The following is a 16788-nucleotide window of genomic DNA, read 5'->3' on the forward strand; positions in this document are numbered from 1 at the left end:
TGTTGCTTTAATGTGCCATTATAGTGATTCTTCCTGAGCCTTATGCGTGTGTGTTACAATACTCTTCATTTCCTATTCCTATGCCATGAGTGAGACTGAGTTTAAGATTATAAATGGACTAAATATTGATTAGATGAAAACCTTTCTTGTATTGCATTTCCCTGTCATAAGATGCCTGCAAGACTTTCTCACCTCTCAGTGACATCCTCAATCCGTTGGCCATTAAAAGGTAGGAAATTGGGGTTGTGGCTGTGACAAGGGGAGGCGGGTGCAGATGCGTGTCCTTTCCCGTTCTGCAGAGAATGTCTCCGGCTGCGTCTGCGTTCTAGGCCCCGTCTTTCGAGTGTGCCTCCTACACTTGCACGACGGCGGTCCTTTCGGCCAACCGGAGGAGGCGACGACTCATCGTCACCATCCTCATGACGAAGAGTCATCTAAATGATTAAAAGAGCCTAATAAGTTATAACTGATTGCAAAGGAATGACTCCCCAATTTGCTTCGCTCAATCATATAATGTGGTTATAAGCTCATAAACCGTATCATATAGTGTCCAGTATCATGCATTAGGCCTGGACTAGAGAAAGTGGAGTCAATTATCCCAGAGACGGACTGTCTAAGATCTATCTCCCTGTACTTTAGCTAACCTCATATATGTTGAATTGTTCCAGCAGGTCTAGGTCAGTGCCCTTTCTGCTGAGGTGCCTCTGGACAATGGCTTCGATGCCCTGCTCCTCCAGAAAGTCCACCACATCATAGAATGAGTCCTGGTCTGGAAGGCCTGCAAGTGTCTGTAAAGATATATATAAAGATAGTATATAAAGTTTATATAAAGATAGTATATAACTTTATATATAAAGTTTTCCACAGCAAACTGTCAGGACGCAGATGTAGGTAAACAAAAGCTTTATTAAGCAAGGTTGCAGGCAAATCCAAAACATGAGACAAAAACAAGGTCAGTGAACAGGCAAAAGTCAGGCGGTGTACCGACATTATAAACTAGGCTAGGCAAAGAGCAAAGATGGGGAAACCAAAAACAAATTCAAAACCAGAAGGCACTATTACTACATATAAGCCTTGGCATACTTCGTGCTGGGTGAGGGCACTGAGAGTCCTTATATACTATAGTCCTGAAATTGATTCCAGATGTGCACGATTAGTAATCAGGTGAGTTTGAACATGGAAACTGGAGTCCTTGATGGCTATGTTGGTAGGGTGTTATGGGTACTGTAGTTGTAGTAGTGGACTCAAAAAAAATCACACAGGCAAATCTTAGCCACGGCTCATTCGGAGCAGTCATAACTCCCGTGCCTACCTTATTGATGAGGGTCATGGCATAGACCAGCAACTCAGTGTCCACGCCATCTTTCTCATCCAAGATTTCCATGGCATTAGACCATGGCTTACAACCTGCAGACAGATTTACAGCAGAGTCGGTTAATGCCAAGTACACACTGATGATTGCATGTGTATAATATAAATATTACGGACAATTCACATTTCCCACTAACAAAACTGTTTACCTTCCCTCTTACAAAAGCATTCATTTCAAATATTATTTTCTCTCAAACATAGTATAGTAAGCACAAATGTGTGTGTGAGTGTGTGCGTGTGTGTGTATGTGTGTGATACCTTGTTTAGTGTCCACAGCGTTGACAGCTTGGATGAGTAGTGCAGCATTGGCTTCTGTGTATTCCACAAACACTAGCAGGAGCTTCAGAGCAGTCTTAACCACCAGACGGAACTACACACACACACACACACACACACAGAGGAAATAAATGTACTGTAATCTCATTCACACACACTAGTTCTCCTGTACATTGCTGCAATATCTTGAGAAGCAATGATGCAAAAGAGTGGCACGCTGTCCAATCTTTCATCGTTTCTTATTTATTTACGTTTGAAAAGGCCCAGAAGCCTGCTGAACTCAAAAAAATTCCTTTCCTTTTCCTGGCTGCCATGGAAGGCCCTGATAACTGAACTACTACAGAAGGAACAGATGAGTGCCTCCTATTTCAATGCCCCATGACAGACTGTTTGTGATTGCTGTTCCAGAGACGTCCACGGTGGTTTTTCATGAGTGGCGAAGGAACGGCACTGTCAGTGAGATGATGGGAAAGCCAGAAGAAAGAGCAGCGAGTAATTTATAAAGCTGTCGGCTTCGGAGCCCCTGTAAAAAAAATGCATGAGGAAGCTACTGTCCAACAACAATATACAAGCATTCTCTAGAGCACAAGAGCGAGCTATCAAAGAAAAAAAGTGCAAAGTGAGAAAGATAGATGAGATGCAAAGAAAGGCTGCAGCATGTGTATGTCACACAAAGAGAGAGTGGGAGAGGGAGAGATGGGTCTGTGTTTAATAATATCAATTCAGTTCAGTCTTGATGAGAACCATGCTGCATATTTTGCCCTTCTCATGAAGAAAGATTGAAATAGGAGGTGGAAATTGTGCTCAACACGAGGGAGACATACAGTAAGGTCCAAAAGTATACGTTCACTACAACATGGACTTTTGCTTTTATCATAATTTGAACTGTGCTTAGATTACGAGATTAGGAAGCCCTTCCAAAGTTGAACTTGTAGCAGAATTGCAAAAGGTATTAATACAGTATTCTCTAGTTTAAACGGTTATATATTTAAATAAACTTGCTTACTTCAAGACACAGAGGCTCGGTTAAAACATTATTCATTAACACGCAGTGACTCTCAGTGTTACTCTCTATTTCAGAAGACCGTTCTCTGGGCCCTGGGTCACCATCTTCAGAGAGATATCATTTCTATTTAATAGTTCTATTATTTCATTCTATTTAATGTTATAACAGCTCATAGCTTCTCTGACCAAGCTGGATTTTTCAGCAGAAATGTGCAGACTAACAAAGCACTCACACTTCTGTCTCACTCTCTCTCACACACAGTATGTTTCCATCCACATGTTCGTGTGTTATCCACATTATGGATAAACATCGCTGAGTGATGAACTGTTACTCATGATTAGTCACTTAATGGTGACACACACACAGCCTAGACATTTTTTGTTGTCCCAGTGAACAACCAGTTTGCTACTGTTTGCAAATATTAAGATAATCTTTAAGACTGTAAAAGATGTCAATTTTATGAAGAGGGTATGGCATAAAGTTCCAATCAAAAGAGCAGCAGCCAAATGCAAACGCAAACTGTTCCAGGAAACATTTTCTTGCTGTTTCACAATTTGATTCACCTGATCAATCACACTAATAAGCACTTTTTGAACTTCCCATTCCAGAATTAGTCCCCCCTTTCGTGTTATAATAACCTCCACTCTTCTGAGAAGGCTTTCCATTAGATTTTGGAAGGTGGCTGTGGGGATTTATCCATTCAGAAACAAGAGCATTACTGAGATCAGGTACTGATGTCAGGCAAGGAGGCCTGGTGCACAGTCGGCGTCCAGTTCATCCCAATGGTTTTCAGTGGGGTTGAGGTCAGGGCTCTGTGCAGGACACTCAAATTCTTCTACTCCAACATTGGCAAAACAATGTCTTCATGGACCTCACCTTATGCACAGGGGCATTGTCATGCTGGAACAGGTTTGGGCGTCTTAGTTCCAGTGAAGGGAAATTGTAAAGCTACAGCATACAAAGACGTCCTATACAATTGTGTGCTTCCAACTTTGTGGCAAGAGTTTGGGGGAAGAACCACATATGGGTGTGATGGTCAGGTGTCCACAAACCTTTGGCCATATACTAGTGTACAGAATGTACTACTAGAGAGCTGGGCAAAAGAGTAAAAGTAGTAAAATATGATGGGTACAGTGTAATTCCACACACAGTGTCCAGTGTAACAGAGTTGATACACATTCATAGATTAAAGTGATCTCTTTACCTTTGATCCGACCAGAGTGTAGAGCCACTGAACTGTTTCATTGTGTCCAATCAGGCCATTCATCCCATCCACATAGAGCATGATCTGCCCAAGAGCTGAGAGAGAGAGAGAGAGAGAGAGAGAGAGAGAGAGAGAGAGAGAGAGAGAGAGAGAGAGAGAGAGAGAGAGAGAGAGAGAGAGAGATGGTTAAGACTGACTGGCACACACCACAAGCATCAAACGTGGGATGTGTGGGGCTGTATGTGGGTGTGCAAACTATAGAACAAATCCTGTGCTCATTATCACAACACACACAAAGAAACTGGAGAATATGTATACATTTTTTGGTAATCAGATCAAAGAATGGCATTAGAATAAGAGCCAGCTTCTGCTTTCCCCAATACAGTACACACACACACACACACATACACACACACACACACACACACACACAGATTCACTTCTTCATAGAACTTGGACCAAACCCTACTCCTTTAGCCTGAGCCGTCTCAGCCAGTCCAGCCAGAAAAATATTTGAGCAGGCTAGAGCACTGAGGCATAAAACGTGACTGCCATTTGTAACAGGACACATAAAGAGGGTCATAACAAGAACTCAGGGAGCGCAGGAGGGAGCCACTAAAACACACAGCTTCCGTTTGACAGCTGTGGACAAGGAGCGAAATAAAAACCCGATGGAGGCAAAGGACGGCTCAAGGTCAACACGATATTCTTAAGAATTTCTGTCTGGAGAAAGAAAATAAGATCCCTACCCTCCAGATTAATTTCAAATAAAAAGAAAATATCAGTGTTTTACAGTACAGAGTTATATGTATAGATTATAATGATAATAATGAGTCTTTATTAATCACATATACATTACAGCACAGTGAAACTCTTTTCTTTGCCTACCCCAGCATGTCAGGAAGTTGGGGTCAGAGCGCAGGGTGATACAGCGCCCCTGGAGCAGAGAGGGTTAAGGACCTTGCTCAAGGGCCCAAAAGCGGCAGTTTGGCGGTGCTGGGGCTTGAACCCCCAACCTTCTGATTAGTAACCCAGAGCCTTAACCACCAAGCCACCACTTATAGGTATAGAGTTATATATACACTTATCTGTTATCTATACACTTATATGTATAGAGTTATGTTATATGTATGGAGTTATATGTTATATATACACTACGGGGTGTCCCAAAAGTCTCCGTGCATTGAGGACTATATTTGATATTTGCCAGCAACATGTCGGTTGTGGCTTCATTAGTGGACGTTCACGGACGTCCACCTCTGGGTTGGCCCGCAGCACTTCTAATCTTTTTGAGAATATATACACACACACAGTCATGAGGAAAAAATAAGTAGACCCTATGGAACTTAAAAGTGTTGCATTCACCGATGTATGGAGACTTTTGGGACACCCTGTATAAAGCTAATGAGAAAAATTCATGGTCAAATTCTACAACGGCAGTGCAAACTGTTTAGATCTGGATTCTGTACATATCTCTAGTCTCTGGCTTGAAATTAAGGGGGCATTTCAGGCTTGTATCCAATGATTTAATTGCCTTAAATCACAAGCTTTCAGACAGAGTGGCCTACATGTTCTCCTGCTGTGGGCATGTTCTGTGGGCATGTTCTCCTGCTGTGGGCATGATCTGTGGCCATGTTCTCCCACTGCTGGACATCTGTGAGAAAGACAAGCTCTGGAGGAAGCTCACACAATAAGGCTGTTTGATAGAGAACATACCTAATGGCTTACTGAATGCATACACACTATAGTGATAGCTACCTAGAGACAGGGAATGACTTCAGCATGAAGTTCAAGACCCGAATTCAGCCGTGAGGTCAATAATATGACAGCTTACACACATCTTTGCAGCTCGACATGTGTGCATATGCTGTTTCCTAGACTAAGCAGATGTTTTGAAACGATAAGGACTGAACTGAAACAGTCGCAACAGTAATCCAACTACCTGAAATATTAATAGCTGTTTTGATGAGGTAGCCTTGAGGATAACTGGAAAAATCATTAATATTTTCTGACCCAGGAATGACACTAAAACCCATTTAGCAAGGCTCTAAAACTCCCAGCTCTGTGTGCACACGGCTCCTTTATCGGCTGCTGGCACTCGCCATGACTCCACTTTCAGTTTTTACCTGAAACAATCCCTTTTATCTGGATCGGGGCCTGCTTTGGAGCTGTGTGCCAGGTTCCCATGCAGCGGAGAGGGAAGGAAGGAAAGAGAGGGAAAGAGACAGAGTGAGAGAAAGAGAGTGAGAGAAAGAGAACCAGGGTTAAAGCCAATGTAAGGCTCCTCGCTGTGTCTTTCACTGTTCCCCTCATCCCATTCTGTCCTTCTCTCCTCAGCATGAGGGAACAAGGAGTTATGAATGCACTGTATACGCGCCAAGATTCCCAGGTGCAGCTCTGTGTGCAAGGGTGTGTGTGTGTGCACGAGTGTGCGACTGACTGTGGGGTGACTCTTCATCTTTTATCAATCAAGGCTAATTACTCAAAACCTTGACGACAGCATTCCACACAGTCTTCCACCCGTGATGTACATATGCAGCAATGCAAGACTGCCAAAGTGCAATGACAGATGAGCAGACAGACTGTCTCTCTCTCTCTCTCTCTCGCTCTCTCACACACACACACACACACACACACACACAGTGTCATAGGGCTGTGAAAACAAACCACAGTAAAGCACTGATTAACACCGCAGTGTGTGAACGATGCTCCTGTAAGTCCACTCCTCACTCCCGACAGGTGAGTAATGTAATGAGCTGTTACTCACACACTCCCCAAGCCTCCCTGATGGAGCTCTATGGCTCAGCTAACGCTCCACAGCACCCGTGGGTATATCTCAGGTCACAAAGCTAGCTGCTCATCACTCATCATCCAGGTCTTTTTAAGTAGCAAATCAATTTGGAGCATTTTTCAGCCCTGAAACACAGTCTAGTGGGAGACATTTTGTCTTGTTCTGTTTTGGCTAGACGTGAAGAGAAAATGATAAAGAAATAAAACACTGAATACGTCACCCGATAAAATAGGGAACATACTTTTTTTTCTAGTGTGCCTTTACATTTGAAGGCTGTTTGACTTGTATTACTTCCTTGATGCAGGTGGATGTATTGGCACATTGTTGCCACACCAGTCCATATGCTCCTCAGTTTGATCCTGAGCTCGGGTTACTCATAGTTTCAAATGTTCTCCCCATGTCCGCATGGGGTTTCCTGTGGGTTCAATGGTTTCCAGTTCAAATGGTTTCCAATGCCAGTGAGTGGAAGCAATTGGAATTGGTTATTTCTACCATACCAGATTTTTTACAAGTTGCAATAACATTCCAGACATCTGATGTAAAAAGGGAATGAAACAAATAAAAACATTTAATTATTAAAAAAGAATTGTTAGTATTGATACCATACTGGCAAAATTTTACATAAAGTCTGCTCTTCGTTAGAAGAAACACCTGTACATTCAGCATCCCTCCCTTAACCCACATCTCATCAAACAGTCAGTGACAACAGCCATTACTGTACACCTCACTTGACTCCTCTTTAACTCCAAACACAGCTCTTTTCACATCAGCCATCAGCGTCTGACATGAGACTGTGGTGGGACTGACACTGCACCTGTGGCCCTCTCTGAATAGGGTGAGAGCAGGAATGTGTGTAAGTGAGAAGAGACTGATAGGTAATTAAGGAGCACAGCTTGAGTAATCGCTGCTAAGTCAACTCCTCCTACTGACAGTGCTACAGATTCTCAGCGAGCAGCTAAGCCAACAGGCAATCTGTGAACTGGGATTTGAGGTTGGTTGGGCTAAAATTACAATAATTTTACAATAATAACCCAAGATTAGGATCGAACTCAGAGCTGTGGTGCTGTGAGGTGGCAACAATATGTTGCCGTGTCACGATGTCACCCCTATTTCATCATTAATTTCAGAAGTTTGTAATTGTTCTTAAGACTTTTGGCCTGGCATGTATTTAGCTATCAATTCTAAATCTGATCTTGGTTGATAACTTTTCATGGCCATGGTCAGAAAATTCCTTTTTTCTTTTGATTTTTTTCCCCCTCGGCTTCTCCTAGTTATACTGGCCACTGAAGTAGAATAAAAAATGTTTTTGACCAGTATCTTAAACATGGTATAGCAATAACAAGCTCACAAGACCCTTCCCCCTCCTCAAACACTCGCTGCACAAAAAGAGTAATGAGGCATTGGCAGGCCAGCATCCACTCTCCAAACATGCTGGTTTGAATACGAACGAAAAACGGATACAGAAAAAAAAGAAAGAGAAACATCTTAACCCCTCCTAGAGAGTCTGTAAGTGTTTAATAAGCTGCCTGGCACTCTGCACTCGCTCTTGTACTGTGTAAGCGGCCTGCTCTCCTACTTCTCCAACTTTTGGCACGGATGTTTGCATTTCTCAACAGTGTGCACAAAGACCTCGGACGGGCGACTGTAGACCGTGTGAACCAGCGCTGCGGCTGTCCTGTGGAGCCAAACGGAAAGGCTGGCAAAGGATTGCGGGAAGGCTGGTCTAGAGGCCTCTCCCTCCACCTAACCACAGTAATCACTCAGTCACGGCAGCAGGAATGCACGACGAGACCCGCACCACAGCCGGCCAAAGGCATGAACCCGCTCATCGGACTCGAAACATGACGGAAACCCCAGAAGAGAGATCACACAGACTCAGTATTGCAATAGACTCCCATTCACCGAGCACATACAGCCAAAATACCAGCATTTTTTCCCTCTTGGTCCCTTCTTGCATGATTCACTCTGCCGTATTATTTGCTCTGCTTTCCCACACGTGTTTCATTTTTATTTCAAATTTTCCTCAGAACTGGGTCAGCCAAGCTTGGTGCGCATGCTCCTATGAGCATGCTACATTTGAGCATGCTACATTTATTTTCAGAGGGATTTCAAGGCAATGGACCAAGCAATCACCTCTACCACAGCTAGCTTTTCATCCACTATGGTTCTGCTGCGTGCTAAGATGTCTGTTGTTTCCTTACTGTGTAAGAAAAAGAAAAACATGTTTTCACATTCCAGGAAGTACTCTGTACAGGTTATTAAAAATACAGTTCAAGCACAAGCATACATTTATGACATCCTCTTTAAGTGGACATTAACAGTGCGCTAAATATTTGATGAGCTTTTCCTGTAAACTCAGTGCAGTTCTTTCACCCTGTCTCAACTGACTGTGATTTGATATGGCTCCTCATTCCACTATCTTTTTTTTTTTTTTTTTAAATGTATAACAGTCCAATTAAAATGTTATTAGCATTAGGCCTGCACACTGTATATTCAGCAGGAGATCATCATTTGTCTATCAGCCAGTCCCAATTCTAATCGCTCTGACCACATCACCACCCAGGCTGAGTCTGACTGGCGTCCAATCAGACATGCTACTTTAGCTATCACACAGTTGATTTGAGATGCTTAAGAGCCTGGAAGTATTTCATTTAAAATAAGCAAAACATAATGATGCATGATCACAGCCAAAATGTACATTGCCAGCAAATGGTTGCAACTACTGAAATGACCTACCCAGCCCTGATGTAGTCTCAGTAGGAATCAATGTTTTGAATGTAGAATGTGGAGGTTATAGTTCTGTTGTTTCAGCTGTAAATGATATTTATGTGTGGGTGGCAATCTGATTGGTGTCCATCCCAAGATTTCACAGTAATTTGAAATATCATTTTTTATTTCCCATATCATTACACAGTGCCCTCCACTAATATTGGCACCCTTGGTAAATATGAGCAAAGAAGGCTGTGAAAAATTGTCTTTATTGTTGAACCTTTTGATCTGTTGTTCAAAATTTTTACAAAAATACTCTGCTCTCATGAATATCAAACAATTGCAAACAAAACAGGTTTATCAAAATATACATTTGTAAATATATGTGGGGCACAATTATTGGCAATACTTTTAGTCAATACTTTGTGCTACCTCCCTTTGCCAAGATAACAGCTCTGAGTCTTCTCCTATAATGCCTGATGAGGTTGGAGTATACATGGCAAGGGATCTGAGACCATTCCTCCATACAGAATCTCTCCAGATCCTTCACATTTCGAGGGCTACGCTGGTGGACTCTCCTCTTCAGTTCACCCCACAGGTTTTCGATGGGTTTCAAGTCAGGGGACTGGGATGGCCATGGCAGGACCTTGATTTTGTGGTCAGTAAACCATTTTTGTGTTGATTTTGATGTATGTTTTGGATCATTTTAAGCTTTCTGGCAGAGGCAGTAAGGTTTTCATTTAATATCTGTTGATATTTGTTAGAGTCCATGATGCCAGGTATCCAATTTTTCACTGCCTTTTTTGCTCATATTTACCAAGGGTGCCAATATTAGTGGAGAGCACTGTATGTTATGTAAGTAATAAAACACAACAGGAGAAAATAATCAACAATGGAGTTATGCTGTTTTGACTCTAAAGCGGATCATTCTCCAAAGTGATTTATTCCTCTTATACCACAAAGATTCGTTAATGATTACAATATTTAATATATAATGAATGATACATCAGTCTTTTGAATTATTTATAGTTATATGTAGTGCTCTGGAATTTATTGTTACATTAAATGTTGATATGTTGAAGCTTTCTGTAATTAGACTTTTTTTTTTTTATGGAAGGAGTCTCACGAGTCTTTAGTAACGGTCAGTACGTTTTCCGCCATGGGAAAGTCTTCAGGACTTAGCATTTTCTGGTTTCTCGGTAACATGATCTGCATTTTTTGTGCTATTAATTTTTTTTTGAAAAGAGAAAGAGAGAAAGAAAGACATTGGTAAGGGAATGACTGTTTATAGCTGCTATAATATAATTGATAACAGGACCAGCACTAGGGATAAATTTATCAATTTAAAATGTATTTTCCATTTCCAGTCCATTGTTAAAAGTGCTATACAAATAAAATTGAATTGACTAGAACTATCATGTCTTGCAGAGGTTCCACAACACTGCAATGTATAAACGTAAACTTAAAATGCATAAAGTGTCGTTCATGAATAAATTAAAAATTGCAACTTTTGGTGAACTACTTAGCATCAAGTCATATCAAACAACCGCATCATGGAATATTTTCCTATAACAGCACTCCTCATTATGTTTTATTTCTAACTTAACATCTTCTAACCAACCAGGCTTGACAACTGTGGTATAAAATTTCATAAATAATTGAATAAAAATGTCTACTTTTTGTCGGTTGTCTACAGGTCAGTGTATTCTGGCTGCGCCATACCTGCCAATATATTCTACAGCACTTAATATGACAAAAGAAACAACAGTTACAATAAATTAAACATGCCATAAGGTGCATTTTAGAGAGGCGTCTGTTAAAATGACTATAATTTTGCCTTCTCTTGAAAACTGAACACATTGAGAACATGGAAAGTGAGCAGTTTAAGGCTGTACATGTAAACATTCTCACTTGTCCTTGTGCAAAAACACACAGAGCTCAGAGAGCGTAGCAATGCAACTCAGGACCATAAAATACGTTGAAGGATGAACTGTGGTGAATCATTATGGCACTACAGAGGACACTCGTGCTGTTTTTGCAATGACCTGCCATATGTCAAAATCATACTCAGTCAAGGCTCATAGCAACTATTCGTCATTACCTATGTGACTATGCGTTAACATGCTCAACTCAGATGACCTGCATCCATAAATTCAGATTCATTTCATGTCCTGGATTATTCCACTCAACAGACTGACTGTCTACAGTGTAGACTTCCATCTGAATGCTTTCTTTCATTGTTCCCATCTTTGTTTTTTGTAGTCTCACATGTTCATAATTTCCAAGTACCAAATTTGAGGTCAAACTCACTATGTTCCCCATGCTGCAAACCATTACTTCAAAACTGGGACATACCAATTTAATTATTTGCAATGGAGAATATATCAGCTGAATTCAGCAAATCACTAAACCTAGGCAATGAGAGAAGTGGGCGGAGATGAAGAAACATCTGAAGAGAACTAAAGAACTGCTGTGTTTGCACAACACACTGAAAACCAGAGGGAGGCATACAAAGGCAGTGGGAAACACCCAGCGTCCCCTTGCCAAACCATCTGCACCTGACAATTACCTGAATAAATCTAAGAAAGTGTATGTGTCTTGGGATATATGACCTAGTATTTATCATTTCACACATTTTGCCTTGACAAACTGATATATAACCATAGCAAAGTGCTTCTATATATCATCCATATGGTGTGCTACATTCCCAGGGAGGTCTAGGCATGTGCTGCTTTGGGTGCCTTTACTTTTGCTTTCCCACAGGCCTTGTGCCCTAGTATCTGGGAGCCTTGATCTCTGAGCTGTGGCTGTCAAGATGTCGTTCCACATCACAATTTATAATTTATCTAATCAATGTGGCACTGCTTCAAATGACATGAAGTGCTCTATCAACAAATTACAAATGGAAACCATAATCAGTGGAATGTTCATAAACATATTTACTCCTGCAAGAGCGACCATGAATCATCTCTGAACAAAACTGTAATGCATTTATCATTTTCTGCGATGAGATAAAACTATTTACATTTGCAGCACACCTTTCAGATAATGTGATGGAAAATAAGCACTCAAACGAGGCAGCGCCACAGCCACGGCTGATAAAGATTCAATGCCGGGTTCTTGGAGAAATACAGGACCCTTGTGAGTGAGGTTAGCGTACTAGCGGTTGCGTATGAGCAGACTCCGTGTCATGTTTTCTCACCTATTATCTTGTCACACCAGTGATTTAAGCGTTGATCAGAGTAGCAAGTGGAAAAAAATGTGGTCTGTCTGTAAAACTCAAAGAGCGGCCGCAGAAAAAGAAATACGGTACATCTGCGCTCGTAATTAATCACTGGAAACCAGCATACGTCAACTTGCACAGCTGAGACAAACAATCCTCTTAAACACTGCAACGCTTAAGGAGACACAATGCATGAGAGCTAGCCAGAATGTGTGTGTGTTTGTATGTGAGGGTGTGAATGTAGGTCAGCCAGGTGGGCCTGGACCACAGTCAGCTGGAGGTGCTGCTCTAGTGATCTCAAAAGACTCAGAGACTACCCTCAGCTACTTCTTGCACAAACATACCCAGAGCCACAGAATCCTCAGCGCCACTCCTAAATAGGAAAACGAATGTTAAGATATTTTTCCAGTGGCCCTGAAGCCACACACAGGCCACGCCGAAGATAGCGTTACAGCTCGGACTGCTTCCGATGTATGGTTTCAATCACCATGCTCTCTTTAATCAAATCAGGAAGCTAATGGCTTTGGAGGTTAACAGATCATTAGGGGAGACTCTTGTTGAAGGGAAACAAAAGGATAAGAGAAAAGGATTGTGTTATTTGCACTGATGGTACAAGTGTTTTTGTTTTAGGCCTCTCATTTTTGGCAAGGAGTTGCACGCAATTAAGTCGAATGGTAAAAATAGAATGCACTTCTGGTAAACGTTTGCGTTCGGAATGAACGCGGAACCTCATTGATCAACTGAACAATAAACATGGCGAGGAAATGCTTTGGAACTTATGGCCGCTTTAATTGAACCTTTAATGGCAGTTCAATCACAATGACTAAGATGCATGCTGCAGAGCCTGAGAGAACAGTTTTGAGGGGAAACAAGTCCAGGCTTTTTCAAATCTTTGGGCGGACACTTTGTAGACCGTTTTAACGAGAGTCTGGAATGTGTTTTTAACCTTGATGTAGCCGACTGTGTTGGCCACGTGTGTTGTGGTTTGCTGAGGGCTTGCTGTGCTCTGCTGTGTTTGGGTAAAGGCCCGGCAGGTCCTGTTTCGTCTCTGTCTTGGCCTTCAAGGAGGGAAGCCCTGCCCTGCTACTCGGAGGAGGCCTGCAGAGTATGCACTGCCTCAGTGAGGTAATCCCTCCAAGGAAAGAGCTTGTCAGTTCCAGGGAGGTTAGGAATCCTAGTGTGAAAGTAATTTTGTGTGAAATAATAGTGGCCACATAGAAATACCACGGGACGTCACACCTACATTCACCATAAGCCATGTTTTATTATCTTGCCTTTAGAGGAGCAGGGAAAAAAGGCTCAAAAGACAAAAAAAAAAAAAAAAGGATGTATAACCACAAAAGGCAGGTAACTGTAGTCAGCACTGACTATCCTCCAATGAGCTTATTATGTGTTGGTGGTGTCGAATTCTGTTAGCACAGCAGGACATTGAGGATACCCTCCTGAAGCAGACTACAGTGCCTGGTGTACTTCATGAGAAGACAAAAATTCACCTCTCAATCCAACAACAGAGAGTAGGACAAAGTTCAAAAGAGATGCTGGCTGTATAAAAATGTCATATGTCTTCAGCATAGCTCTGTCTTGTAAATACACACACACACACACACACACATACCGGTTCGCTGGGCCCAAGCAGCATGGAAATGTTGTCGCAGGTATTGGAGTTGGACAGCCAGCCAGCAGCCAGAAACACAGCCAGACACACACACACACACACACACACACTTTTCAAACAGAATCACCAGCGCTACTGCTAACCAAACAATGCCTGGCCTTTCACTTAAGAGTTGCTGTGCACTGGGAGGAGAGAGGAGTAGCGGAATTTCTACAACCTCAAGGACAACACAAACAGAAACAGCACAGACAGGAGAAGAAACCCAGTAAATCTTTCTGAAAACTATGGAAAGTGTTAATGATCTAAACAATACTGAAGACAAGTCCACTTACAAAGACTGCATCAGTGGACCATACCTGTTTCAACAGGCTTATCCTGTCAAAAATCCAAAAATCCTTCTCAAAGCCCTGAGACACTGTACACTGGCACTGGTGTGTGCCACAAACTGCATATTTTGGCACTAAACATGCAGCTATATGTGGGTCCGTGCCAACAGACACTATGTGATGAAGAACAGGCAGCTGGAGGAAAGCTGAATGAAGTGCAGCTTTATGGATCTCACACCATGTCAGAGACAGCCAGAGCTACGCCAAGGACTCGTCCTTCTTTTACTCTCCTTCTCTCGCTCCATCAAAGCCTCCCATGGCCCCGACTTACCCTAGGAGGAGTGTTAGTCAGAGCAGAGCTGTTTCCCACCGGAGTACACACTTTAGTACAGTTAAGGGGACAGTGTTGAGCTAATAAGTTTGGGAGAATCTCTGAAATAGGAGGCGATCTCATGTGATACAGGGTTTTTATTTCAAAGCCTATAGAGTAGAAGGAAATCTTTGAAAGCATTGCCAAAACATGGGACTAGGGCTCTTGTAAAAACAAATACACAATGGTTCTGCTGATTCATTAGCATCTGGACTCTTTGTATGGTGCAGATTCACATGCAGATTTGTCTTCAGCTCAGGCTCTCCCTACTAGTTTTCTCATTTATCTTTGTAACTATTTCACATTCGGTTGAACTGGGTTGACCCACTTCTCTGCTCATGTAGAGATTTAGTTGCTGATGGAAGACCCAGTACCTGTAATGAGCTTATGGAGGAAAGATATGAATTCACATGAGTGTGGGAAAACTGAGCAAATCTCAAACTCAGACAGTGAGGAGTCACGACCCGCAGAAGGATATTAACATGTGTGTGTGTGTGTGTGTGTGTGTGTGTGTCTGTATACACATTTTTATATCTATGAAAGGACAGCATGTCCCCATAACAACAGGATCCACACAAAACTGGCTTTTTAAAATTAAAACAGTCAAAAGCTTTGTTTCTTAAAAGGTTATGGTACAGTAAGGATTAGGTGAAGGCACAACATTATGTATCTACAATATGTGTCAAAATCTGACTCAGTCAAAAGTGGAAGCATCCAGACAAAAGTCTACTCAAGTAATAGTCAAAATGTTGCTACTTTTAGATGTAAAAAGTAAACATTTTGAACAAATAAATTAAGCTAGTGTCATGTTTTCATGTGCAAAGTAACTTTTATTATCTAAAACTGTTAGAACTGTTAAAACGCTTTTAAATCAACTACACAGTTTAGTCCAAAACCATCATTCAATCTCGTTAAGTTTGTTCCTATGGCATGACTAATGCCACACAGTTTGCTAACAAATTAATCAGAAGTAAACTATCATGTAAATAACCAGTATTTACCATTAGCCAGAGTTCTTGAGTTTTACTTGCTGACTAGCCACTTTATGTTAGCTCATGGAATCAATGCTAGTCTATGCTAGTACTGTATTAGGAAAGGCTTCTTTTTTTTTAAGTTAGAATTCAATCCAAGTTTTTGTTCAAGCATACAGTACTGAAACAATTTACTGAGATAGGGCCAGGGATGTTTAATGTAATCAAGTCAGGCAACAAGTATTCAACTTCAATAATACTCAAGTAGAACTATGGCAAAATAATACTTAAGTATAGTAAGAATGTCCAATTACTCAAGTTGTTTTGCATATTCTGCCAATGAAAATCCTTACATCAGATCATATCTATGGATTATGAGCAGCCCATTGGTGAGGACTAGAAATACTACAGCATCAACGAGGAAGATACTTGATCAGGAAGCACTGTAAAAATCATGCACTTGCTCTTTTTATTGGCAAACACACACTTAGAGCACAAACAATAGGTTTGGTGGCTAGCCACACAACTGGCTCAGTGAGGCTTCATGCTGAACACACACAAACAACAATCCATAAACACAACTTCACATTGGCAGCAAAAACTGAAGGTAATAAATGAAAGGCATTAACTATCACATTACCATGACAACCACAGCGAGTCACGCTTATGCAAATTAGTGTTTGGTTTACTACAGCTCAGTGATTCTACAATACACATAATCTGTAGAGACTATCCAATGTGTTTACATCCAAATAATATGACTGTTTAACAATGGGTAAAAAATACTGCATTACCTAGAACGTTGGCATGGCATAATGATAATGATAATGAGTTTTTTTTTTATTAATCACATATACATATGCACAGTGAAATTCTTTTCTTCGCATACCCCAGCAATGGCATTCGTGCTAATGGGATGGGTGACA

General features: G+C 41.5%; 1 protein-coding gene across 2 annotated transcripts in view; it reads right to left on the reverse strand.

Annotated features, from left to right (window-relative positions):
- The window catches only part of fhod3b (formin homology 2 domain containing 3b), a 126401-nt gene that overhangs the window by 26401 nt on the left and 83212 nt on the right, over positions 1 to 16788 (reverse strand). For both annotated transcript variants that reach the window (XM_053627418.1, XM_053627427.1), the window contains exons 6-10: positions 3858 to 3952; positions 1630 to 1741; positions 1313 to 1407; positions 645 to 788; positions 193 to 434 (exon numbers count right to left, since the gene is read on the reverse strand). In XM_053627418.1, the coding sequence (XP_053483393.1) occupies positions 193 to 434; positions 645 to 788; positions 1313 to 1407; positions 1630 to 1741; positions 3858 to 3952 (688 nt within the window). The remainder of the gene's footprint in view (positions 1 to 192; positions 435 to 644; positions 789 to 1312; positions 1408 to 1629; positions 1742 to 3857; positions 3953 to 16788) is intronic.

Source organism: Ictalurus furcatus, chromosome 1 (genome assembly GCF_023375685.1).
Source record: "Ictalurus furcatus strain D&B chromosome 1, Billie_1.0, whole genome shotgun sequence".
Lineage (NCBI taxonomy): Eukaryota > Metazoa > Chordata > Actinopteri > Siluriformes > Ictaluridae > Ictalurus > Ictalurus furcatus.